The 25,374-nt window shown below is 55.4% G+C and overlaps 1 protein-coding gene across 1 annotated transcript in view; it reads right to left on the bottom strand.

Moving 5' to 3' along the window:
- The window catches only part of LOC132319259 (maestro heat-like repeat-containing protein family member 2B), a 44,447-nt gene that overhangs the window by 1,659 nt on the left and 17,414 nt on the right, over positions 1–25,374 (bottom strand). The window contains exons 5-30 of the mRNA XM_059829580.1: positions 14,612–14,751; positions 13,997–14,119; positions 13,135–13,227; positions 12,572–12,641; positions 12,341–12,454; positions 11,815–11,888; positions 11,353–11,472; positions 10,235–10,342; positions 9,880–10,039; positions 9,451–9,491; positions 9,020–9,161; positions 8,283–8,335; positions 7,759–7,866; positions 7,390–7,509; positions 7,082–7,204; positions 6,075–6,236; positions 5,726–5,848; positions 5,342–5,409; positions 4,841–4,976; positions 4,640–4,735; positions 4,067–4,171; positions 3,721–3,844; positions 2,666–2,775; positions 2,251–2,403; positions 586–731; positions 177–339 (exon numbers count right to left, since the gene is read on the bottom strand). Coding sequence (XP_059685563.1) covers positions 177–339; positions 586–731; positions 2,251–2,403; positions 2,666–2,775; positions 3,721–3,844; positions 4,067–4,171; positions 4,640–4,735; positions 4,841–4,976; positions 5,342–5,409; positions 5,726–5,848; positions 6,075–6,236; positions 7,082–7,204; positions 7,390–7,509; positions 7,759–7,866; positions 8,283–8,335; positions 9,020–9,161; positions 9,451–9,491; positions 9,880–10,039; positions 10,235–10,342; positions 11,353–11,472; positions 11,815–11,888; positions 12,341–12,454; positions 12,572–12,641; positions 13,135–13,227; positions 13,997–14,119; positions 14,612–14,751 — 2,975 coding nt within the window. The remainder of the gene's footprint in view (positions 1–176; positions 340–585; positions 732–2,250; positions 2,404–2,665; positions 2,776–3,720; positions 3,845–4,066; positions 4,172–4,639; positions 4,736–4,840; positions 4,977–5,341; positions 5,410–5,725; positions 5,849–6,074; positions 6,237–7,081; positions 7,205–7,389; positions 7,510–7,758; positions 7,867–8,282; positions 8,336–9,019; positions 9,162–9,450; positions 9,492–9,879; positions 10,040–10,234; positions 10,343–11,352; positions 11,473–11,814; positions 11,889–12,340; positions 12,455–12,571; positions 12,642–13,134; positions 13,228–13,996; positions 14,120–14,611; positions 14,752–25,374) is intronic.

The following is a 25,374-nucleotide window of genomic DNA, read 5'->3' as shown; positions in this document are numbered from 1 at the left end:
CAGCCTTATGGCTCAGCAGCACAAGACTGTGCCGGCTCCCCACACTGCTTGAGGCCGGCCCAGCGCAGCGCCCTGGGAGTCTCCAGGGGCATCTGCAAAGGGCGCCTGACTCCCTCGCGCCGAAGTATGAGGTAGCAGGTGCAAAGCTGCAGAAACGTGTCTGCTGTTGAACGTACCGTCAGAGTCTCCAGAGCAGTCTGACGGTTGTGCCGCTCCCAAGCGGGAAAGCGAGTCCACAGGCGGTTGTTTCCTGCTCTGTTTAGTTTCTCCACTAAGCACCTCAGGACCTGAATCCCAATGGTGCTTCTCCCCAGGCTCCTCCACAGCTCCACTGTGTCACTGCAAGGGAAGAGACGTTCACCCCTGAACCCGTATCCTCGCAGTCCTGCAGTGCCCTCAACCCTCCTCATCTGCAATGGGGCTTACAACACCCCACTCACGGCAGAGACACAAGTGCGCAATCTTGCAACACTCCAGACTGTTCAGGCAGGAAAAAAAGACCTGCTTCTCAACCGGACCCCCCCAGTGCACGCAAGCTGCAGGGTCTCTGTTTGACTACAGCGGGGAAGTGGGTAGTGCGTGTACCTGTCCATGGGTGGACCTTTCCGGAGGAGGCTGGTGATGAGGGGCTCCCGGTGAAAGCGGGCGAGGAGAAACACCGCCCGGAGCAGGAAGGGCCTGTGGGTGCTCTGCTGCATGTAGGTGCAAAGGGTGTTCAGGATTTTTGGCACCTGAATGGAAGAAGAGGAGACAGAAGGGCTCAGTGCATCCTTTACCCCCTCCTGCAGGGCCCAGACACAGACATGCAGCACATGAGCAGTGCCTGCTCCCTTGACACAGAGTCCAGACCTCGCTCGAAACCTCCCCCCTGCCACCCTGCCTGACCCTGGCTCACGTCTGGAGCTGAGCGTGCTCTTGGTAATTGTGCGCACACACGCGCACACACACATGCACGCATTCACATGCACAGACTCAGTCACAGCATGTCCCTGGGCCCAACCGTATGAGCAGCTGCGTGCCCTTGCGCACACAGAGGACACGACACATTTCACACCCAACACTTGAATAACTCTCCCCACATGTGTGTTGCGATGCAAGAGCAAAACCAAACACGCTCTTTGGGACCCTGAAGATGCCTTGCAGGGCCTCTGCAAGGGCTCGTGACTCCTTCCAGAGGAACCCGGTTCTCCAGGGACACTTCTCCTTGCCTCTACCCTCCTTTCCCAAAGCACCAACCCCTTCCCCACAGAGGACCTTCCCCCAAAAGAAGGGGTATTTGCTTGAGCCTTTCACAGCTAGAAGCCATGGCCATGATAAGGACAAAGAGGCAGCCAGGTCCCTCATCCCGTGGAAGATCCCAGCTTCTCCCGTGGCTGCCTACCTCTGGCCCGTGGTGCAGACAGAACCTGCGCTGCGCCTGCGGAAGCATCAAGGGATGACCCCGCAGCCCACGGATGCGGTGCTCCCGCTGCCTGGAGCGGCCGCGGGCTCTGCAGGGACGGCACAGGGACACCCTGCCCTGGCTGTAACGGCAGTGGCCTAACGGCTGTGTGAGCTTTAGCTCGGCTGGGCGCGATCCTGTGGGCTGCCACCCGTGGCTGCCGTCACTGCAACCGACCTTTGTCAGCGGCGGACAGCCACGGAGTTAGTCTGGGCTGAGTGAGCTGCTGCTGGCCCTGGAGCCCAAATGGAGCGCAGGAGAGCAGGAGCGGAGGAGGAGAACAGGAGCCTTGAAAGGGCAGGCACAGCACGAGGCCAGAGGCTCCCAGGCTACAAACAGGCAGCAACTGGTGGCTAAAGGAAGGGCACCTCGCAGGCTGGGAAACACCATAGTCGGGGAAAGCAATGAGAGCAATGAACAAGTATGCAACCTATGGAAAACCTGGCATGCCCAGCGAAGCTCAGAGTAGGGGGAAGTGAGGAAAGAGCAAAGTGAAGCAGGTCCCAGGGCAGGGAGGACTGACAGTGACCCCGGAGGAAGGGGAGGAATGCCAAGGTTGGTGCCTCCCGGTGCCTCAGTCACGGGAAGGACCTGGACAACGGGAGACTTTGGACAAGAAGGGCCCATATCCTTGTCACCAGCTGGAGCAGACCCCAGCAGCAGTTGCTAATGCCCGGCTCAGACCATCAGTAGCCCTTCGGCTTGGCACACAGGCGGCGTTTCTTGAGCTCAAGATAACTGCACAGGGTGTCGGGCAAGAGCCAACAGGACAAAAGACAAAGTGGAATGGGAAAAACGGTCTCCTTTACCTCCTGGAGTATTTCCTTTCTGCATTCCTCCAGGAAGACGAACACCCACGCCCACACTGCTCTTGCACGTGTGGGGGTGACATGCAGCAAGCTGTCCAGGACGGCAGTCAGAAAGTCCGTAGCCTGTGCCGGAGGGATGCATTTGCAAACAGCCTGGAGAGAAGTCAGAAACAGGAGAGACCGCGTCACAGCTCTGCTCCAGCAGTTCAGAAAGGAAAGGAAACTTGATGGGACTGTTAGCTCGGCAGTCATGGAGGAGGCAATCACTTTTTCCTCCTGCTGTGCATACGGTGCTGTTTACGTCTAATGCGGCTAAGCGATTTGGACAGCTTGCTCTGGAGACTCTGCAGGGGAGCAGGGGACATGCAGGAGCCCAGGAGCTGGGCCCCCACCCCGGTCTTTTGGGGCCAGTTACCTTTGCTATTTTGGTACAGGTCTCCACTGGAATCTCAGTGTCTGGGCTGTTCAGCTCCTCACAAAAGCACCTGATCTCATCTGCCTGAGGCACCACCTCCATGGTCTTGGCTGGAGCAAACACCAGGAGAAAAGACGAGTCATGTCTACAGAAACCCAACCTCTGGCCCTAGATACTGCTAAAGGAGAACCCAAGGGGTGGCAGTGAAAGCCACAGGGAAACCCAGGGCCCTCCTGAACTCGGTGCAGCAGGATTTCCCGAGCCCAATAAATGGCTGACAAATCCCGGGCTGGAAAGAGCCCTCTCCCTCCTTGAACCGTTTGCTGGGGCTTCAGGGTTTCAGCAGCCTCTGCTCCTAGCAGCTGTGTCCCTGGTTCACGCACAAGCCACCGTCGTCTCTGGGAGGCAGGAAACCTCCCCGTGACTGCCTCAGCACAGGCAGACCCTGCTGCCTGAGGAGGAAAGGGTTCAAACACAACCCTTTGCAGCACGCCCCAGGCCTGCAGCTCAGATCCCTCCTCCCCGCCCAGTTTGCTCTGGGCAGCAAATTGGTTTCCTCTCTTGTGCTCGGCAGGAAATTTCTTCCCTGTCAGCGATGAGTTTGGAGACTGCCTGGGGAGCTGCCTGTCTCTCCAGGCTCAAGGCAGGGAGCGAGGGGGAAGGCACCTCTGAAATGTCAGGGACCTCATCCGAGCAAGTTGTCTGACCACCCTCTGTCTCTCCTTGAACATGGAGGGGGACAGACATGGAGGGGGACAGTCCCCAGCACTGGTGACAATGTCCTGCTCTCAGACAGTGGTGGGGGATGGCCCTGACCACCCAACCTCACACATGCCCCAAGGAGGTGGGACTCAGCGACCTTCTCCCAGGGATCCTTCCTGAGATGGCCAGGGAAGCAGAGGGCTAACAGGGTGGGGGCACAAAACCAGCCAAGCACGTTGCCTTCCCTTCCCTCCTGGGGACGGGGCCTGGCCCTGCAGGATGCCAGTGGTGCCAGGCTGGGAAGGGAGGGAGGATCAGGCTGAGCAAGGCTGGGGAGCGCCTGCTCTCCTCACCTTGCATTTGGAGGAGGTAGCCAAGGCAGACCCATGCCCTCTGGCAGGACGTGGCCAGGCAGTCGCTGGTCAGAGTCGCCAGCAGTCCCACCAGGGAGCCGAACTGCTCGCAAGGACGTCCTCTCTGCAGGGGAGAGCAGCAGGAAAAGGGTCGCAGGCAGCCCCAGCACCCGCTCACCTCTGCCACCCATCCTGCTCCAGGAGCAGAGACCGGGCAAAGGCAGGCAGAAGGGCTGCCCTGTAATCCCTGGAGCCCCGAAACCCAGCACCCAGTTGGGCAGGGCTCCCTTCCGGGGACATGAATGGTGGGAAGGGGGCACCGGGGCACGCGGTGGGCTCTACTCACCATGAGCTCAAATCGCTCCTTGCAAGCTCCCAGCACGTGGGCACAAACCTGCAGGGCTCTCTCCCGCTCCCATTCTTTGGCTGAGGTGAGCCAGCCCTTCAGGACCTGAGGCAGGGTGCATCTCTCTCACAACAGGCATCTTTTTCTCCCTGAGATCCCTCTCCCCCTCCCTCCTTCTCCGGCCCCTTCGCAGCGCGGCCCCTGGCCCCACTAAGCACTGGCACTGCAGCCTCCACCACCTTGCTCTCTCCAGCCGCCTCTGCCCTGAGCCCGCTGTTGCTTCCCTGCTGGGATCTCCCCACTCCAGCCTTCCCCCAGGCTGCTCTGACCCAGCTCAGGTCTGGCTCTTGGCTTTGCCTAAGTCGGGGCCCACTGCTCTGCACGGCCTGAGGCTGCAGTGGCCGGGCGCTCCCGTCCCCCAGCTCAGCCCCTTGCCCCGGCCAGACGCACAGCCTCAGAGTGAGGAGCCAAAGCCCCACTTTCCCGTAGAAAAGGTATCCACCTCCTAACACCCTCTAATGCCTCCACTCTCTGCCCCCACGACACTTTCCCTATTGCCCCATGGCCACTCACATGGACCACGTCATCAAAGCAGGCAGAGGTCTTCTCTGCCTCCAGAAGGGTTTCTAGGAGATGGCCCAGGTCTTCCATGCATCTCCTGTGCAGAAGCTGAAAGCAGGAAAGCAGAGCTGAGGTTCTGCATCACGGGGGCTGCCGGGGCGCACTGAGGTGGGATCCTGACCCAGGGGTGGGCAGGCACTGGCCGGTGGGTACCTGCATGTTCACAGCTGCCCTCACTGTCTTCCTGCCCTTTTTCATCCGCTCCTTGGAAGGACGGGACAAGACAGTCTGGCAGCACACTGACAGCAGCTTGCGATTTTCCTCCCTGCTCAGAGGTGGCCTCAGCTTGCTGGCCAGAGGAAAAAGGAAGAGAAAACAGAAAGAGGATTTACTAGCCCTCTCTGGAGTGGCTCAAACCACAGCTGGTTTCCTCCTAATCGAGGGCCCCAAATCCAACACCCCCAGCCCATGCCAGCGAGCACTGCCTTCAGCGCCAGCAATTCCTGCCTCCTCCCAGGCAGCAGGCAAACCCCTGCCCCCAGGTTAAGGAACCCCGGGGGCTCCCTTCCTGGGGGAGACACCCGACATGGGGGACACCCTCCCACTCCACAGCCCCAGCAGCTCCTGGCTCCATGCTGAAGGCCACTGGGGCTGCCCCAGCCAGCTGGGATGGGGCACACTGGGAGTCCCCACAGCCCGCGGAACAGACCTCACCTCAACTCCTCCAGGGCCTGGAACACTCCATACACCAGGGAGTCCCAGGGCTCCCCCTTGATCCAGTCCTGCAAGTCCCAGAGAGAGAAGCGCAGAGTTGGCCGGGGCACGGGACAGCCCTCCCGCCTTCCCTGGGGACAGGCTCCGCTGCCAGGCCTGGGCAGACACTGCCCCGTCACCCCCACGCATCCCCAAAGGCACCGCAGGAGGGACCCTGCTCCCCAGCCACAGCCACCCAGCACCAGCACTCAAGGGCCCCACCAGCTCTGGACACAGCTCCAGGAGCTCGCGGGAAGCCCAGAGACCATCGTGCCTCTGGGGAAACCAGTCTGATGGCACAGCCCAAAACTCCCCCGTGCGACTGCCCCGGCTACGGGCACTCACCAGCAAGGTCCACATCGCCTCCCGCTTTAAGGAGAGCTCAAAGCTGCCGCAGTCGCCCACAGCCTGGATGGCACAGCTGACCTCAGTGATGCTCTGCACCAGGGCGAGCTTCAGCTGCAAGTCCTGAGGCCAAAGAGAGCAAAGCACCCCTTCAACTCTTTGAAGGGCTGAGAGGTGGAAGAGGAGCATGGGCAGGGGAAACCCATGGGGGGCTGGATCTGGACGTTGAGGACAAACCCTTCCTTGGGAGGTCTTTAGAAAGAGACCGTCCATCTCGGTCCACCCCAGCCCCGAGGGGCTGGAGCTGGGACACCCAGGCATCCCTGCCCTGTGTGCTCCATACTCCTACCCTCTCTTTAGCACCGGAGAGACGCAGGATGTTGCCCATGATTCCTCTATCCAGGTGGGTGAGCAGCTGCTCCTTGGGGGCACGCAGCGCAATGCCGCTGTAGGTGCGCATGAGAGCAGCGCGAATGGCCTGGGCTCTCTCCATCTTCTGCCTCTGCTGTACCTGTGTCGACAGAGATGCCCTGAGATGTCAGCCCCGGGACTCTTGCGGGCTCCTGCGGCAGGCACCTTCCCCAGCTCCCCTTCCCTGCACCTTCCCCAGCTCCTTGTTTCCCTGGGCACCTCCCAGCAGCTCCCCAAGCTGCTCCTGGAGCTGTGAGCTCCAGGGCCAGGAGCTGTTCCCATCCCACAGCTTGGGATCTCGCATGGGGATGGGGACGAGGTGCAGCCAGCATTGCACACACTGCTGGCTCTTTTACCACTGATTTGAGAGGTCGGGGAGCTGCCTGGAGCCTTTCTGTGGAAAGGTATCTGACATAGTCTGTCACGGTCCTGCTCAGAGATGCGCAGCCCGTGCGCGTCAGGGGTGCAGATGAGCCCAGTCTGCTCACCTCCCCAGGCCAGGCTGCACCGCTCTCTCTGCAGGGCGCTGCCCTGCCCTGAAAGGCTTCCCCACAGCCCCCAGGTGGGGAGCAGAGCCGGCGAGACCTCACCAGGCTCCTGCTCCCGGCCCTCAGCTTAGAGGAGGCGGCAGAGTGTCCCACCGTGCACATCCCCTTGTCGCCAGCTCCTGCTGAAGTTAAGGCAGGGGCAACGTGGCTGCAAGCAAGCAACCGCTGCAGCTGCCCCAGCTGGGTGGCTCTGATCCACCCGGTGTCAAACCCCCTCCTTTCCAAAGACACCTCAGGGGCCCCAATGCCAGGACGTCCCCTCTGAAACACAGGTCTCACATAGCTTTTACAAGAGGGCTAATCTAAAGGCAGCTGCCACCGTTTGGCTGCTGCAGGTGTAGAAGTGGAAATAAGGTCAAAAAAGGAAAGCCAAGCAGGGAGACCCTGGATCCGTTACCTTCCAGCCCATGGAAGTCTGAGAGAACCCATCTCCGGTGAAAGCAGCGGAGAACACAGTCACCGTGTCCAAGACCAAGTGGAAGTGGCTCTCGGCAGCGTGGGACACAACAGAAATCATTCCCTGCAACCACAGAGAAACAGGGAGTCGTCTCCAGCCCAGGCACTCAGCCGTGGTCAGCAACAACGGCCAGGTAGGACGTTGCAGCAAGGGGGAAACGGCAGCAAGGGGGAAATCAAGGTCTGGAGCAGCCCTCCCTCTCCCCCAGGAACAGGCAGGGGATGCGCAGGACATGAGCATCACCTCACCTGGGCCTCAGACAGCTCCATGGCGTTTGTCTCCTGCAGGAACCTCAGCACCTGCCCTTGGACGTGTCTGAGGTCCCGACAAGCTGCCAGCGCCGTCCCAAGAGCCTTGTAGAGGAAAAGCTGAAAGAGAAGAGGCCGAGCCCAAGATGTGGTCACGGCCTGACCTGTCAGGAGAGGGCTGGCCCCACACGGACCCGACCGCCCCCGGGAGCAGGCGAGGCCGGCCACAGTGCCAGGCTGTAGCCAGCCACTGAGGCAAGCCGGGGGGAAGCGCCTTTTGGGGGCAAGGGAAGGGGAAGAAGTGGAAACCGCCTGCGTGGGCAAAGCACCGGGGCCAGCCCCGGCCCCCACACGGGGCAGGAGACACACCTTCTCCCAGGAGCCGGGGGCAGAGCTGCCCAGCTGCTGGCTCAGCTCCTGGCTCAGGCCCACGGTCCAGGCCTTGTCCTTGATGGGCTCCAGCGACGCTCGCAGGAACTGTGGGGAACAGGAGAGGAAGCCCTTGGCCAGGGCCATTTCCACACTCGCGTGTCCCGCGATGCTGCTGGGGGAGAGCAGCTGGGAACGGCATTCTCTTCCCCCGCCCCACCCAGCCCTCTTTTCACCAGCCTCCCTCTTCTCCTAACAGCTCAGGTGAGACCCCCCGGCAGAGGAGGAGGCAGTGCTAAGGCGCGTGCCACAGCGATAGAGGGCATTAGCCATCAGCTGTGGCACCTGTGCAGACAGCAGCTCCTCTGAGCGGGCAGGCACCTACTGCGGGGGGAGCCGCAGGGCGCTCAGGAGGTGCCCCCACCTCCTGCTGCCTACACAGGCAGCCCCGAGCTTCCTCCCACAACTTTGTCTGCTCCCTCTTCTCCCCCTCTATTTGTGACATCCCCCCAAGGATGCTGTACCTTGAGCACACGGTGCTCCCACTCTGCAGAGTCCAGGCAGCTCCCGTTTTTTCCTAGAAAGCAAGAGGAAGCAAAAGCTCTCGCTGCTATTTAAGCTCACACCAAAGACGAGCCTGGTGGTCTCCTCTGCGGTCAGACCTCCCTAAAGTCCCAGGCCATCAGCCTAGAAAGGGCCTAGCTATGCCAAAGCCCTCACGAGGCCGAAGACACGGGAGGGATCCCAGGGGCATTTGTCTGACCGCAGCAGATCCCCACTGCTCGACTGCAGCTCCCAGAACAACTCCGACCACTGAGTCACAGCACACACCAGCAACACACATTTTCTCTTTAACGACCCACTGCTTTTTACCCACTTGCAGCCCTTCTCCCAGGCTATTGCCCAGGACGGCTGCTGCAAACCTGGCCTGGCCTGGGGATTCCATCCTCCAAAGCCGGGGGCTGCACCCGCTCCAGGAGCAGCAGTCCTGTCCCTCCCCCAAACACCGTCCCGGGCAGGACGTGGGGGTGCCACCAAGACCTGCCGTCCAAGGGGACAAAACCAGCCCCGTCCAGCCCCTGGGCCGAATCGGCGCTGGGGGACAGCTGCCCCCAGCCTCGGTGCTGGCTCCCTGGAAGGGAAAAGGCAGCAGAGCAAGTGCTGGGGAACTGGGGACAATTCCCCTCCATCACGCTGGGAAGCTGCATTTTCCTGCCCCCCTTCCCTCCCCCCAGCCTCTCCCTCCCCACCCGCACTTTACCTTCCAGGTACTGCAGCAGGAGGGGGATCTCGGTCGCCCACGCCGCCCCCAAGGCTCTGTGGATCCTGCCATGGAGGGCCTGCAGCAGCTGCAAGGCAGCGACTGCACGTTCGCCGCTCACGTAAGGATCTGCCGCCACCACCTAGGCGAGGGCAGGAGAGAAGGGTCGCTCCTGCCGCCAGAGCTGCGGCTTCTCCCGGGAGGGAGGGAGGGAGCTCGGCACCGCTCAGCCAGCAGCGGGCAGCCGACGGCTTCACCCGGGGTGCTGCCAGCCCAGAGAAAGGAGTGGGATCCCCGACGGGCTCGGGCAGGCTCGGGCATGCTGCCTCCTCCTCGGGGGATCCCGGCACTGGCCTCAACGGCATCTCTGCCCCGGGCTCTCCCACCACCCCTGGCCAGAAAAGCTCTTTCCCCAGGGCCCCGCTACTCACCAGCAGTCGAGCCAACAGGGCCTGGGGAGCCGGCAGCCGGGCTGTGGGGAGGAAGAAAGGACGGGTGAGCTGACGAGCCCCCACCGTGCCCTGCCCCTCACGCCTCTGATGCCCTGCACAGGGCTGAGAGCAGCTGTGCTGCCACAGCCCTGACCCGGGAGAAATCCCCAGGGCTGCCCAGCATGAGATGAAGGCAGCTCCAGCATGGCCAGGAACGAGCCCCGGCTCGCCAGGAGAGTGCTGCGAGCAGGAGAGGCGGGCCTCTGCGCCGGGCAAGGGGCAATGCAGGGCAGAGCCCCTCGTGCCCATCAGCAGAGCCTGGCTCTGCCCTGGTCTTCCCGGGCTCGTGCTGGGGGCTGGTGGGATGCAGGGAGACACAGACTGGCCAAACCCTCGGCCAAACCCAGCGGCGCTCACTGGGGCTCCTACCTTGCTCCTGGGAGTCCATGGCATCAGGCTCCTCCTCTTCTTCCTTGCACCCTGCTCTCTCTCGCCTCTCCACTAGGGCTCGGAGACAGCGGGAGAGTGGGATGAGCATGCCGCTGTACTGGGCTGGCACCACGTACTGCAGCAGCCTCGGCCACAGGAGCTGCAGAGAAAAACCAGGCAATTCACCACATTGGCATTTCCACTCAGCTCCAAGATGAAAAGGACAGTCTGCGTTTCCCTGAGCCGTGTGCGCTTCAGCACACGTGAGGGGAGAGGTTCAGGGCATGGGGGAGCACGAGGAAAAATGTCCTGAAGGCAAGAAGTGGCCACAGCAGCAGGGCACAGGGCGACTTACTTTGGTCATCCCTCTCAGAGAGACATCCAGCGAGCCCAGGATGTCCACGCACAGAGCTCGAAGAGCTCCATCCTCCGGTGTTTCCCAGGCAAAAAGGCCTCCTGCCACCTGTAAGACAGAGTTGGCAAAAGCCCTGTTACTCTCAGCTCCCGACCGACAAGGCTCAGGCACGGCCTCACCAGTGCTCCTGCACCAACCTCCCAGGAGCACTGACCTCCTGAAGGAGGACAAGGACAAGAACAGCCAGACCCAGCTCGGGAACCACTTCCCGGACCCTGGGAAGGACTAGGAAGCCTGGGAGCAGAGAGAGACACTGCTTGTCTGCACAGTCCCCCAGGGCCCAAATGCCGCTGTTGTGCCACCAAAGCAGAGGCGAGGAACGTGCCCTTCAGCAGGGCTGTGCTCGGTGCCAGCCCTGGCAGCAGCACGCCCAGCCCGACGGATGCGGGGGAGCACCCAGAAGCCCTTTCCTCCACCCTGCTCCCAAAGCAGAGCCTCCCCGAGCCACAGAGCAAAGCCATGCACACGGATCTCCCAGCTAGAGGGAAGAGTCTTGCAAGTCAGCAGGAGGCTCGGCCATCCCCAGCTTTCATCTCCTGGGTGCCCAGCTGGAAATGCTCCCCAAAGGGACTGCCAGACGGCCTGTCCCCTTGCCAGAAGGGATGCGGGCCCCCAGACTGTCATCGGATGGGCAGGGTGTGCTTTGGAGGGCCCGAGCATGAGAACACCACAGAAAGATCCTCTAGCCCAGCCCACCCACCTGTCTGCATTGGCTGTGTTTTTCTGATTGTCCATCAGCATTTAAGGATGGAGGATGTCCTGTCCCTACAAGCCCTCCCTTTGCAAGGCGGCTTTGTGGAAGGCACCTGTGGGCACAGCTCAGCCCGTGGGGTGCGCAGGCAGCCCCGCAGTCCCGGGTGGCACGCCCGGGTGCAAACCCTCAGCATTCACTGACACCTCCACCAACATCAGCACAGACACCCACGAGCAACGGCCATTTGGAGGCTGCTCCGACGGCAGTGCCAGCCTGGAGCTCTCCACGGCCAAGGATGCCTGCAGGAGCTCTCAGCACAGTCCAGGCACCGGTCAAAGCCCTGGCTGTCCTGCTCTGCCCTTACCAGTCTGCCCGAGCTCCGGCTGAACTCGTTGAAGATGTGCCCCACCACATCCCATGCCCAGCAGCTCTGGGAGCCGGAGCTGAGCAGCTCCCGGATGAACTCCAGAACTGCCCTCCGCACCTGCCAGGGGAGAGCGTGGTTACGGTCCTCCTGTTCAAAACCCAAAGGGAAGCCGCCTTTGCTTGGGGGCAGCCTTTGTGGCTCGCGGAGAGATGACGAGCGCACGGCAGGAGCTTTTGTTCCTGCCATCAGGGCTGGGCTTTAGCACCAGGCTGGATGTGCATTTGTCCCAGAGAGCACAGTGACCTCCCCGCTCCACTCTGCCAGCTCTCCCCGCGGACGGGCCATCCACCCACCGCCTGGGCAACACGCCGGCGCTTCCCCAGGCACCCCAGCTCTGCCCTAAGGGAAAGGCTTCCTCTGCCTCCCCTGGTGGCATCGTCCCTTCCCAAACCAGCTCACCTGGGCACTGGGGTCGTTGCACACTGACCCCACGGCCTCCACCACCTGGGGCAGCTTCTCTCTCACTGCAGGTGCTGGAAGAGACGCAGAGAGGCGTGCGTTGAGGCAGAGCCCCGATGGCAGAAGCTTCCAAGTTACCAAGGGGACAGAAAAGCAGGGCCTGACTGACTTCACAGGAGGCAGTGGAGTAGTCGAAGCGACTCCATTTCTAGAGGCACAGCTGTTTTATACGGACTGAAAGCTATGGTAATATGGGAACACAGAGGACGAAAGAAATGGCATGGGTACAAGCAGCTCCTGTGCACACCAGCCTGCCCGTGTTACTGAGCTTGGAGCATCGTCCCTGGTGTGCCGCCATTTCTAACTGCTGGGGGAGAGCTCGAGCCCTGTCGCGGGGCGTCAGCTCGGCTGGGGGACCCGCTCTTTGCAGCTCCTTTTGGGTGCAGGTGCACCGCTTTCAGCCCGTTCCTGCTCTCAGCCCAGCAGCCCCAACCCCTGCCTTGTGTCCCTGGTCCGTGGCACTGACCGTCAGAGTGGGCCAGCGCTCCCAGCAGGCCCAGGGCTGCCACGCGACCGGCCTCACTCCCACCGCTCAGCTGGGACTGTAGGAACAGGACCGTCTCCTCGGGGCATATTCGTGCTGCAGGAAAGAAATCGCATTCTGCATTAGCAGGCAGCTGCCCCCCACCCCGACCGCCAAGGACAGGGAGAGAGCTGCCACGGCACTGTGGGGCATCGCCCAGTCTCCTCTCCTTACCCTGCAGCACGATGCAGCGGGACAGCACTGCCTTATGGGCCCGGCCAAGCTCCTTGGTCGCATCAGAGAGCTGTGGGAACAGGGTCCATTTCAGAGAAAGTCGCATCAGTGTTGAGAGGGACTGAAATGAAACGGTGCTCTCCGCTCTCCTCTCCCTGGGTACTCCGGGCACGGGACCCAAGGCCAAAACCCAGCCCACCCCACGGTGGCCCAAGGAACACACAGAGCTTTGCAGCAGCCCGGCCTGCCCAGGAGCTGAGGCCGAGCGGCGTCACGACGCTGCCCTTAGGCTGCCGGCGCTCCAGAGTCTTCCTGCGACTGGGCCGAGAGGGAAATTGCTGTGGGAACCGGGCTGCCCCTCGGCCCATTCCAAACAGCCGGGATCAGGCATCCTGCAGCCTTAAGGTGGCACCTGGATCACAAATCCTGGCGTGCTCCTGGCCTGCAGGAAGGTCCCAGCGCAGGGACACCCTGCCCTGCCCTGCCAGCTGGCAGGTCTTTCCCCTCCGTGGCAATCACACCTATGGGCCCCAGGCCGGCGGCAGGGCGCAGGCTCCCCTTACCTGGCGGTGCACAGCGGTGCTGACGGCAAGAGCCGTGCCCCGTGGGACTGGGGCCTCAACTGCCTCCAGCATCTCCAGGACATAGCTGAGGCTCTACAGGGGAGAATGGGGGAGGAAGAGGAGGCTAAAGCCACCTGAAGGCACTTGGGAAAGGAGAAACCCAGCACTTCTGGGACAAGGGGAGCCCCTAACACCAGCTCCCAGGGAAAACCCCAAACCCTCCCGCAAAGGGCTTCTTGTTTGCCCTCCCCTCAGAGCAGCATCGGCAGGGTCTCTTTCCTCTGAACAGAGCCCGCTGTTGACAACTCCATTTCCAGGCACTTCCCACTCATCAGACCTCGGCCCTCACTGGACGGGACTGGACATGACCCTGGGCATTAGGGCAAAGCCCTTCCTGCACACAGAGCCCTGGGGAGGTGGTAATGCCTCCCTTCCTGAGAAGACGAGCCCCAGGGACTCCTTGGTGAGATGAGGGAGGCTTTTCCCGGGCACAGCCCTGTGCCGCCGCCCCCTCTCCCTCTCCATGGAGATGCCAGGAACAAACTGCCGCAGACTCGAGACCCCCCTGGGACCTCTCCGTGGGGCTGGTGGCTTCCTAGGGCTCTTCCTCAAGGCAGCAGAAATAACCTTGAGCTTGAACCCAGCTCTCGCTCAGTCAGAAACAGCCCTGAGTCCACGTCTCCGCACAGCTGTCTGCGTCCCCTCTCCAAACTCCCCGTAATGACGAGTCCCCAGAGCCTCTGCCTTAGGACCACCGCTGGGTCTGAATAGCCAAGGAACATCTCTGCACCACTCTGTACTTCCCCAAAAACCAGGGGCGGAGGCAGACTGCTTTGGTGGCCTTGAAGGAGAACAAGCTCACCTGGGCTGCTCGCACGTCACTGGACGCCTCTGCTATCAGGCGGTTCAGGACACCGCTCGTCAAACAGACGTCCTCTCCCTGCAAGACGCTCTCCAGCTCCCGGTACGTCTCCACTCGGTCACCCTGGGGACAGGCCACAAAGGGGAGTGATGGGACTTGCTTTGCCCTCGTTGCCAGGGACCCACGAGAGAGACCTGCTGCCCCCCAAATCATCTGTGTGACACGGGCACGAGGTACGAGCTGCAGGCATCGGTCAGGACAGCCACGGGGGAACAGCAAAGATCTTCTGCGGCGCCTCCGACATCAGCAGAGAGCCAGACAGGGAGATCGACTCCACCAGGGTAAAAGGCCATGCGGGAGCCCAGGAAGTCACTCCTGAGGACGGGGCACGGCGGAGGTCAGAGGGAGAGCGCCAGGTGAGGAAGGGTGTGACTGTTCACTCGACTCCTGCCTAGATTTTGCCCAGGAGAGCGCTGCGAGCTCCCGGGGAAAGGAGCAGGGAGCGGTGGCATTAGCCCAGCTTGAGCGGCAGGATCGGCGCTTGGGGACGAAGCGCCTGCAGGAGGGCAGAGGTGCCGTCAGGAGAGGGGAGCCCTCAACCCGCCCCCGCCTCACCTCATTGTCTTGCAGCCGCTTGAGCAGAGAAGTCCCTGTGGCCGCAAAGGTAGTGACAGCCGCAGGGACAGTCCCCCTTGCCCTGCCTGCATCCTCGGAACGCGCAGGTCTGGACTGGGAACCAAAGCATGAGCAGAGAGCTGGAAGAGAAGAAAGAAATGGTTTTGCTGGCTGCAGGGCTTTGCACCAGGGAGGGGGGAGGATCTTCCCAGCCTCCCCCAGCGCTAACAGTCTGTGCTGGACTGTACTGGCAAGAGGGGAGTCAGTGGGATGAGGGGAGGGAGTCTGGCGCGGGGGCCCTGAGCTGGGCAGGGGAGGGACACGGGGCTCTGCGAGGAGACGCCAGGAGAGCTGAGGCTGAGCAGCCCCGACAAGAGCCAGCCGGGCTGGGTCGTATCCGAGCAGTCCCCAGCTGCCCCATGGAGGGCAGGGAGAGGATGGAGCCAGAGCCCTCTCGGAGGTGCCTGGCAGCAGGATGAGAGGTGACGGGGACACAGCCCCCAGCACCCGGCTGGGGCAGACACTGCCTCCAGCAGGCATCAGCCCCCAACCTCCCGCCAGCCCCTCACCTCTGAGCGCTCTCATCCTCCTCGTGGCAGCAGGATCTCCCGCGTGGACACACTGCTCCCTCCGGGCAAAAGCCACGAGAAACTGAGGCAGCACCAGCCCCAGGAGGAGGATCTAGAGCCCGGCCATTGTGACACCCCTGCAGGGCGCGGCACCTCACAGAGGGCTGCCGTCACACGGGGACCCGTGCTGGGGACACACCATGGGGTGGGGACCGGACACGGCAGCAACCTGGGGACCCCCACAGAAATGCAGGATTTCCCCATTCTCCATCACTTGAATTTGCTTGTGGGCCTCAAAGAGCTTTAGCAAAGGCTGTCTCCAGACAGCCCTTCCCAGCTCTGTCCCAGACCCACGTCCCTCTCCACAGACCCATCCCTGGAAACATTCAAGGTCAGGTGGGATGGGGCTCTGAGAAACTTGATCTAGTTGAAGATGTCACTGCTCATTGCACGGCGGTTGGACTAGATGGCCTTTAAAGGTCCCTTCCAGCCCAAACCAGTCTATGATTCTATGATTCTATGACCCGAGGCAACGTGGTCTCCAGGGGACTGACCTCGCCTTTGCCTTCTGCATTTTCCTACCCTGGTTTTCTCCAGAGAGGAAGCTCCTGCCTGTGGCTGTGTGTGCCCTCCCCTGCCTCCTCCAAGAACATTTGCTCCCATTCTCCAGCCAAGACCACACTGGGCAGAAACTGGAGACCTCCAGCCCATTGGACACAACTGTGTCACAAAAAGACCAAGGAGACTCGTATTCAAATGGCACATCCTTTTGTTGTTTGCTGGACTGTGGATGAGCATGGGAAAGCTGACCTTCCTAGAAGGTTTTTCAGCTCAAATCCAGATGAAAGGATGACGAGAACTGCCATCTCTACCAGAGTAGGAAATGCGCACCTATCCAAGCCCTTCATGCTACTCGCAGGCATAGGACTGCATGTGGTTCAGAAAGACATTTCCATACAGCCCTCCGGTCTTCATGAAAGGGTGGAGATGTCCTCATCTGTTCGTATTTTGGGTGTGGGGCCGTGTGTGTGTGGGGGGTGTTACCCCTTAAGTCAGGACGCAGGTGAATCGAGACAACTTGCTGTTATTTGACCCTAGTTTTCCACGCTGGCTTGTCTGACTCTGCCTAAAGAATAAGGGAGTGGGTAAGGGTAAGGCTGCTGCTGCACCCTGCAAGAGAGGTTGGTCTGCAGAGGATGGTTTTGGAGCTTGTGAGTAACAGGAGGACAAACTGGCCCGTGATTTGCTAATGTGTGGGCCACAGCTTGTCGGGTGTTTTCTGTGTTTAGACTGACCTTTTAGGCAAGCTGTGGCTTGCCTTCTGGGCAGCACCATGTAGGTGACATTTCTGTGCAGCACATTCAGTTTTTTGAAGATGGCCCCAGAGGGCATGTGAAACAACCGCTTCTTTGCAGGAGTATCGTTTTAGAGTATTTTCCATCTGTTTTGGTGTGTGAACCTGGGGAGAACAGCAGTCTCGGTAATGGACCTTTCCCTCTGCATGGAGAAACACCACCCCACGATCATAGCATGCACTATGTCACACCACCCACACCGTGCTGCTGATGCTGGCGGCGTTGGGCATAGACTGACCCTGACCAGGAGGGTGACCAGTTAACCAGCCACCAGATCCAAAAGGCATGCGATCCTCAGACTGCACAAGTGGGTTTCTTGTCTTGCTGCGGGCTGCACAGAGCAGGCACAGGGCTTCTGACTGGGACCCCCAGGCATCCCCAGCTCATTAACAGCTGCACCTTCTATTCCCTTCTTCACCCTTTTCTCCTGACGCTCCGCTTTTCTGTCTTTTGTCTGGTGGTTTTTCCCTTTATTGTCTCACTAGTTTAACACTAGGCCAACTGCCATCTCCAACAGTTTCTCACTTTGTCACACGGTTAGTTTAATCATGAGCCAGGGTTGGTGAAGACAGTGATGAAAAGAGCTTCTGTAAGCAATGAGAGGACAGACACCATCAAAAAGGTCTATCCTCTCCACTGCCCACCTTAGAAATATCTAGAAATCTCTAAAGGCACAAATAAGGAGTAGCTTAGATGCTCTTCAACATCTGGATGTTTAGAGAAGACTTGTCTGAACGACACTTCAAGCTCTCTGTCTCTTAGGCTGTAGATGAGGGGAGTGAAGAAAGATGTTAAGACAGTGTAGAAAGCAGAGCCTATTTTGTTTGTGTTTCCTACTCTGAAAGCATCTGCTAAGCAACACACTAGGTTGAAGTCTGTTTACAACTGTAACACCAAACAGCGATCAGACGAGAGGAGCAGGCGTAAGCATCTTTTTGCTTCCTGGTGCCGAAGGAGATTTTCCGAGTGGAGGAAAGGATGTAATTGTAAGATGCCAGAAACTGTAGAAACGCGAAGAGAGGATCTGTGGAGAACTCGGCAGTGCGGCCAGTGCAGTATCACCACAGAGTGATGAAGGATTACCAGGAGATGACACAAGAATCGGTAAATTTCGTTAGCAACACAAGAAGTTAGTTGTGATAGAAACACTCAGTTAGGATGCCAGCTTCACATTTTTTTTTGTATCCAGCTCCCAGCTTAAAGCCAAAAGTGGTATTTCCAACTGTGCTGCAATGGAGAAGTTTCCATATTGCTAAATACCAACCATATCTCCAACCCCTGTCTGGAGATAACATTCCCCACAGGCCAGAAAACTGGAGTTACAAAACACTTCCGTGCAGTCCCCACAGAAATGGGCTTTCTGCCCATTCTGAAAGCTGGGAGGGGGAACAGGCCATCAGGTGGGAGAGGTGGCCCAGGAGATGTCCGTGGAGGACTGGAGATGGTAGTCAGCCAGCACCAGCGTAACAACGAGGGGTTCTCGATTACGGTCGCAAACCAGGCCAAGAAGAAAACCAGTAAGACGGGAATCTCCATTTCTGGGAGGTTCCAATCCTAAAAGGGTAGACTCTGTGGAAGAAGTTTCGTTTTCTTTTTCTTCCTTTCTGCATGAGCTCTTCCTATGTGGTGAAAGGAAGAGAAGAGTTGAAGCCACAAAAAATATGATTTCTGTTAAGCTTGAGTAAATCTTGTACATTTAACTTTGCCGAGGGGGAGAGGCAGGGCTCTGGAGTGCGGCGAAAGGAAAGGGGCATCCTGGGAGCATGCCAGGGTGTCTGAACATAGGACTCTGGGACACGCCGGAGAGCAACAGGGAAGTCCCAAGGGCACATGAGGGCAAACGGGGACCTTGAGGAACCTGAATTCGGGTTAGGAAGCAAAGGTGCAAAGCTGAAATTAGGAAAATCAACTTCAATCCCCAGTGGGATCGACGGGGAGAATGGTTACACCGAAACCTAGGCCACACAGGGAAAGAAGCACTTCACTTTGCTGCACAGAGTAAAGGCTGGCCTATGAACAGAAACACTTGTGAAGCTGTTCTTACAGAACGTCCCCAGTCTAGACTGAAATTACCAGCAACGTACAACACGTCACCTCTGGGAGGTGGATGCAGTTACACATACAGCAACAGCTCTGCAGAAGCTGGGTTTAACAGCCCTTACCCCCGCCTTCTCTCTTCCCCACGCACCTCCCTCCACCACACTGACACAGCCATCGCAACGCCACACAGGGAACCCGAACGGGGAACCGACCTGGTGGAAACAAGAACCTGAAAGAAGTTGCACGTTCTTCCTCAGCATGTCACGTACTTGAGACTGCTTCTGAACATAGGCTTAATTATAGCAAAAACATTTCAACTGACAGAAATTGGGTCCTACTACGCCAGCTCAGGTAGATTCCCGAGACTGTCATCGTGGTGGCTGCCGCAATACAAGATGAACACTCATACATGTCGTTAGCCATTGGATGTTCAGGTGCTTCTCCCAGGATCAACAGCATAAAACTCAACAATTGTTCTAGAGAAAAGGTGCACATATTTTTAGAGAAGATTACTTTGATCTAAACCATTTACTGAGCTCACTGCAAATGCAATGCTCAGCTCTCCCACTTATTTGAGTCTGTATCCAAACAAATGCTTTTAAAGTACACAGAAAGACAGGGAAAAATATGGGAGAAGCATTTGTTTGAGGTCTACCCTACGTGAAGTCTAATGTGCACGGAAGACTTTTTTTGTTTTGGTTTGGTTTGGTTTTTTAAGACCAGCATACCTCTGCTGCTGCCGAGGCAAAGGACATTGTCAGGAAACAGCTGCCAAAACACAGCGCAATGACCCCAATAGGAACAGGAGGAACTCGAAATGACAGCAAGCAGAATGTGCAAGAAAATCTCAAACAGTGGAAGGTACCCAAGTAAGTTCCTCAGAAACTTGTGGTCTAGGTGCAGAAAAAGTAAAAAAGATCTATCCTGAAAGAGAGAAGAGCCCTGTACCTAGAGCACAATATTCTGTTATGTATTTAGATACAAATCAAAGGGGTACATTTGTAGAATATCAAAGAGGAGTACTATCTTGTCCTTGTCTGTTTGCCATTTGCATGAAGGGATACTGGGGTTTGGACACGGAATTTTCCCTGCAAACAAGACCTTTACTGAATTTCTCTATCCTTCTGGCAGATCCAGGTAGCTGTTTCTGGAGCACAGAGGGAGAGGGAGGGGGAAGAGGAAAAGGAGAGGAATGCATTTCAAGGGTAACCACATCGTAGCTGTCAAGTTTTTAAAAGGTAACATGCATGGTGACTGCATAAGCTGCCGTATGATCCATCCAGCTGCGCGAAATGCGAGGCGACTGTATACCCTTTATGACTCATGATGACCCAAATATGTCTCAATTTCTGATGATTTTTTGGGGTAGGATCTTAGAGACACGTAGCTCTGCAAAAGAGTTGCTGCTCATAAGGTATTTTAAAAACCCATGAGAATAGCATGGGAAAGACCCCAACAGTAGTAGGTGATATATTATGCTTCTGAAGAAGTAGTCTTTTCCTCTTGATGACGTTTGAAAAATCCACGTATCGCTTATACTCACTGAACATAGCCGAAGCCAATACTGTCAGAGCAGGAGCGGGGAGTGGGGGAAGGACAGAGAGAGAAAGTCTGATCAGTGTGTGCTGGTCCACAACACAAGAAAGAACCAACTACTAAATAGTTCTCCTAGTTTCAAGAAGGATTAGGGCTTACTGGAAAAACCTCACAAATGGGTGAAGCATTGCCACCAAACCAGAATTCTCCTCTTTGATTCACAATGAGCATAGGAGGTTGTGAAGAAAGCAGTGAAACACAGAAAGTGCTGTCGATTGACTTTAAAAACCCTCCCACGAATGTGACAACAACAGTACTTTACAAGCTTTGTCATAGTAGTAATTTTTGAACAGGGTACTGAACAGCATGGGGCAAAAGAAGGATGGGAAAGGACAGTCCAGTTCTCCTTCGTCTCTCAGACCCCCAGATACGAGGCTAGCAAGATATGCGACAAACACTGAAAGTATCCTGAAAAAGGCCGGTTTTAAAAAGTGTTAAACTGAAAAGATGAAACCAAAAGAAAACCAAACTGAAAAACCAAAACCACACTCCCCAAACCAGAGCAATTGCATGTGATGGAGGTGCTCCAACCGCGTACAGAGAAATCTAAGCTACGGATCTCAACACAATTTATGAAACATTTTCATAATCAAGCAATACAGGAAGCTCCTTCCAGGAATGGGGAAGACAGTCTAAGCTCTCAGTAACTATGGTATTGGCAGATTCACGTCACACCAAGCCAACTCATGCCAAAACGAACAAACAAACAAATCCAAAACAAAAAACACCACATGAAAACCAAAACAAGACATTCCCAAGCAGCCCAGTCTTCCATGTTCTCCTCACTGCACTTCTATGAAACATCTCACAAATCAAAGAAAGTTAGCAGAATAATGCTCTTCCTCTAGTACAGAACGTTTCTTTAACTTTTTTAACAGTATATGAAGATGTCCAAGACTTAAACGCATTACATTTCAAACTACACAGTGCCTAAAGAGCACAGAAATAAGAAAACTCTCTTTCTGGAGTAATTTCTACACTGCAATGCTAAGAACCAATTTTTTTAGCAGTGCAGTAAATGTCGAAAATGTATCAGACTAAACGATGCCAAATGCCACTGAAAACACTTAGGACACCACTTTCTGTTATTGCTATTCAGTGTATATTCGTTCTGTCACATAATTACCATCTGGAGAATTCAGAGACTTACATTTATATAATTTCATAGTCTTTCATGGGACTATTTAAAGGAACTACCAGACAAAAATACAAAGAGACTCTCTCTTCTATTTTTAATCACCCTCCAAAAAATTAACAAGTTATGCTTTGCAAGGCAGCTAAATAAAGAAATTAGAATGAGTGCATAATACTGAGCCCCTTCTACAAAAACGATTCAACTAAACATGAATACGGGTTAAATACTTTCAATACTGCACATACTAAGAATTCCTTCCTACATTACAGAAACACACATCTAGACTCATACTGAATGGCTTTTACACAGATGAAAACACCGGTACAACAACAGGGCAAAACATGAGCTTTGAAAAAGGAAAATAAAGACAAAACTAACACTGACAAAGAAAGGTATAAGATGAAAAATACCAGGTTAGATCTTGCAGTGTAGTATTTTTCTTCTGAATCATCCAAAAATCACTACTGCCAGGCTGTTCGTTAGACAGAGATCAAGACACTCAAGTTATTTACACTGTGACTGAAAGCCAGGTAGACACAAAGGGAAAGTTTCTTGCTAAAAAAAAAAGTTGTTAGTTGAAACTCAAACCATGTTAAGCCAGTTCTGGGGATGGAGGTAAAACACAGCGAAGGGTACGGTCACATTACCAGACACTACCAAGTCACACCAAAAGAATGGATTATTGTTCACCACCTGAGCTATGGCAATGAGCGACAAACTGCCTCAGTTAGAGGCAAGTACGTGCCAGTTCCACATCTCCATGCACCACCACCAATAACTCCTCATGCTGCAGCGGTCCAGTCCTTTGGCTTATAAACATCAAATTTAAGCACGCTTTAGTGAGACAGAAGCAAAAGGGTCAGAAGAACTGCTGTAATGAAAAGGGAGCCACACTGTTAGTGCTGGAGGAAGAGACAGGCATCTCTTGCTCCCGCTTGCATTTAAAAGACTTTCTCTCCCAGAGCGTGTAGGTTGTTACAAACTTCTCCCTCAGCTGCTTTGTGCTAAGGCTCTTTGCTGGAGCAGCCATTCTTTGAACAGATCTCGAGTTTGCATTTGACATGCCAATTTAAATTGTCCATTGGTTCTATATCTAATGACAAAATACAGTTTTCCTTTGGTCTCTAGACCCATCATCATAATTTTCAAAATCATAGCTCTGTTTTATCTGGAAAGGACAGATCAGGACTGCATGCTTCATTCTGATAGGAGCAGTGGACCAGTTAATTGCCCTCTTCAGAAAGGTCCAAACAAGCAATCAGGGATCTTCCTTACAGGCAGGGAGATGAGGCAAGTTCTTTGGACAGGTTTCAAACACCCAAACTCCAACAGCAGCAGACAATACTAAGAGATTTCCTTATCAGCAGAATTAATCTGGATCGTTCAAGTCCATTCTTTGAGCAGCAAGGGCTTCTGCCATTCCAAAGTGCAAAGGCCCTGACTGCTAACCCACAAGGTAGGAGAAGGCTCTGTTCCTCCCTCCCAACAACACCTGCCAAAGAAGTGCTCTCAAAAGTTGTGCTTTAGTCCCTGCAGAAAATCCCTCTCCCCGGTTTAGCAACTCAGGTTCCTAAGGTGCAAGGAAAACACATCTCTGCCCCATGAAGTTGTCCGCTAACTGGTTTGGTTTGGTCAGTAACTGATAAAGCAAGAAAGAAATGGAAAAAGTATTTTTAAAACTTCAGCTTCTGCCTTAACATCTCTTTGCAATTATGATTCTGTGTCTGTAGAAATAAATGAAATTCTTAAGGAGCCAAGCATTATAATTTGAACTATACGATGCTACCAATTGTATTTTCTTTATAATCCAGACAATGCAACAGGGAAGCAAAGCCAGGATAACTTGGAACCAGTTCAAAAATCTTTTGCAGTTAACTGATGAGTTTACGGTAAAACACTGACTTCATTACCATGTTTAATAAACACTTGTATAACCAGGGCTCCGAAATGATGTTATGCAGTCATGTCAAGGTCTAAATAACATATCTGAAACAATTGCCTAAGTCCTACATGAGATGTGGTAAGCTATTCTCCTCTGTCTAAAACGGGCGCTAGAACCTGCAGAGTACCTGTCCAGCCGCTGCTGAGGAAGAGCAAGATCACGTACAACCTCATACCCCCAGAGCCAGCTGACCCACTGCCAAAGGACAAGGCACCGGGAAGGAGATTTTAGTACAGCGACAGAGCAGTACAAGGAAACCTACGCCAGAAATCCCACTCACGTGAAGTTTGTAGCCTTCAGAAGAGGAATTACATTCCTAGCTGCACACCCTTCCCAAAACCAACTCAGAGCAAAGCCAATGTCCCTCCCACCTATGCACTAAGCCACCTGCCTTAGAAAAACAAAGAGAACACACAAGTCTGCAGTAAGGAAGCAAAGGAGTGTCTTTTTTATCCAGGAATGTGAAGAAACTTCACAAGTGTGGAAAGCAACAGTCTCCACAGAAGAGAGGAAGCTGCTGCAATCGTGTGTGTGAGGCAGCACAGACACCTTTTCCCTCACTGCTCGAGTTCCCACACCCCTTCTACTGACAGGTCCATAGGATGAAAACATTGGCAACACACCTTCACAGAATACATCAACCGCCAGACTTGGCGTGGCTCGGGTGTCATGCCGGGCCACAGAAAGATTGTTTGCCTGGGAAAATCACAACCCCACAGAAATTCGAGTTTTTAAAATGCATCATACCTCTTTCCCAGGCTCTCCATTTTATTATTTCCGTTCTCAATCATTGTCAATACAAGGACAAGGGAGAGGAACATTTGAATATGCACAGGCATTCTACAATTTAAAAAATAACTCTATAAATAAGGGGAATTATATACTTGGCTATGAGGTATAAAGGATAGAGGAAACCCACAGGACCAAGGGCTGTTGCTTAGCACATACATCACACCTGGCAGAGCCCACAAATAAGGGGTCTTGCTGCATATCCTGCAATGGCACCAAAAGATCCAGGACCAATATGTCACTTGTCAGAAAAATCACTACCAACTTCAGTAGCGCTAAGGAGGTCTGCTACACACCTTGGACTTCTCCTCCTCCACAGACATTTGCAGGGAATAATGTGCAGAGCATAGCCCATGCTGCTTGTAACTCACAAACTCACCATGTGGCTCCGTCTCTTTCCTCAAGGGTGGACCAAATTTTACTTGACCAACTAAAGAGGAGAAAAGGAAAACAAGAATCTAAGCTGGACTGCAATTAGACCCAATTCAGCTCCAAAGGCTAACAAAAAAAGACAAATCCCGTTTAATGAGTGCATCACAGCCCCTTCTGGCACAGGCACACCCCCAACTTGTGCCTGCTGGAAACTAAGGGGCACAGAAAGTACTCTTCTGTCACAAAGGCAGCACCATCGCCACTTGCGATTAGAAAGATGAGGAAAACCATTCAGCAAACAAGCCGTCAAGTGCCCTCTTTAGAGCAGCAATAAGAGCAGCAATACAGATGTAATTTAGAGAAAACACACAGCCATTGTGGGAATTTGCTCTTGGACCTGTTCTTCGGGGAGATCACTAGCACTAAAGAGCCGTGAATGAAGTCTGGAGAGAGCTTATCGCATCTTCCAGGAAAGCTCTTTGGCAGACGCTCATTAACACTCCTCCCCTCAATTTTAGCTTCAGGAAAGACAACTAAAGCGCCAAGGATTGCTCTGATTTAATTCAAACAAAAGAATGACTACAGCTTGGGGGATGGAGTCTGCTTGTAATGGCCAGCGATCAACCACCTCCTTTCCTGATTTCTACAGGACTGTTTCTGTTCAAACTACAAGAGACTAAATTAAGGCAGAAAAATCTTCCTCTGCCATTCTGCTACCTAGCACAATCTGGCATCACTCTGAATATCCCTGCTGCAGTGGCGTATGAAGCGATACCAACCAGCTCTCAGAAGAGCTCAGGTTGCGTCCTGTTCAGTTAAGATGAAGCAATAGTGAGATTTGCTGAAGTGCTGACAAAAGGTGTATTCCAATGTTTTACACTAATGTTTCTTTGGCATAGTCATCTAGAACCTATATCCGTAAGTGAAACAGCATAAGTTTTTCTTTTCCTCTGTATCACTAAAAA

The sequence above is a fragment of the Gavia stellata genome, chromosome 26 (genome assembly GCF_030936135.1).
Source record: "Gavia stellata isolate bGavSte3 chromosome 26, bGavSte3.hap2, whole genome shotgun sequence".
In the NCBI taxonomy this organism is placed as follows: domain Eukaryota; kingdom Metazoa; phylum Chordata; class Aves; order Gaviiformes; family Gaviidae; genus Gavia; species Gavia stellata.
Note: the sequence above shows the minus strand (reverse complement) of the source record. Positions and strands in the feature narration are given on the sequence as shown.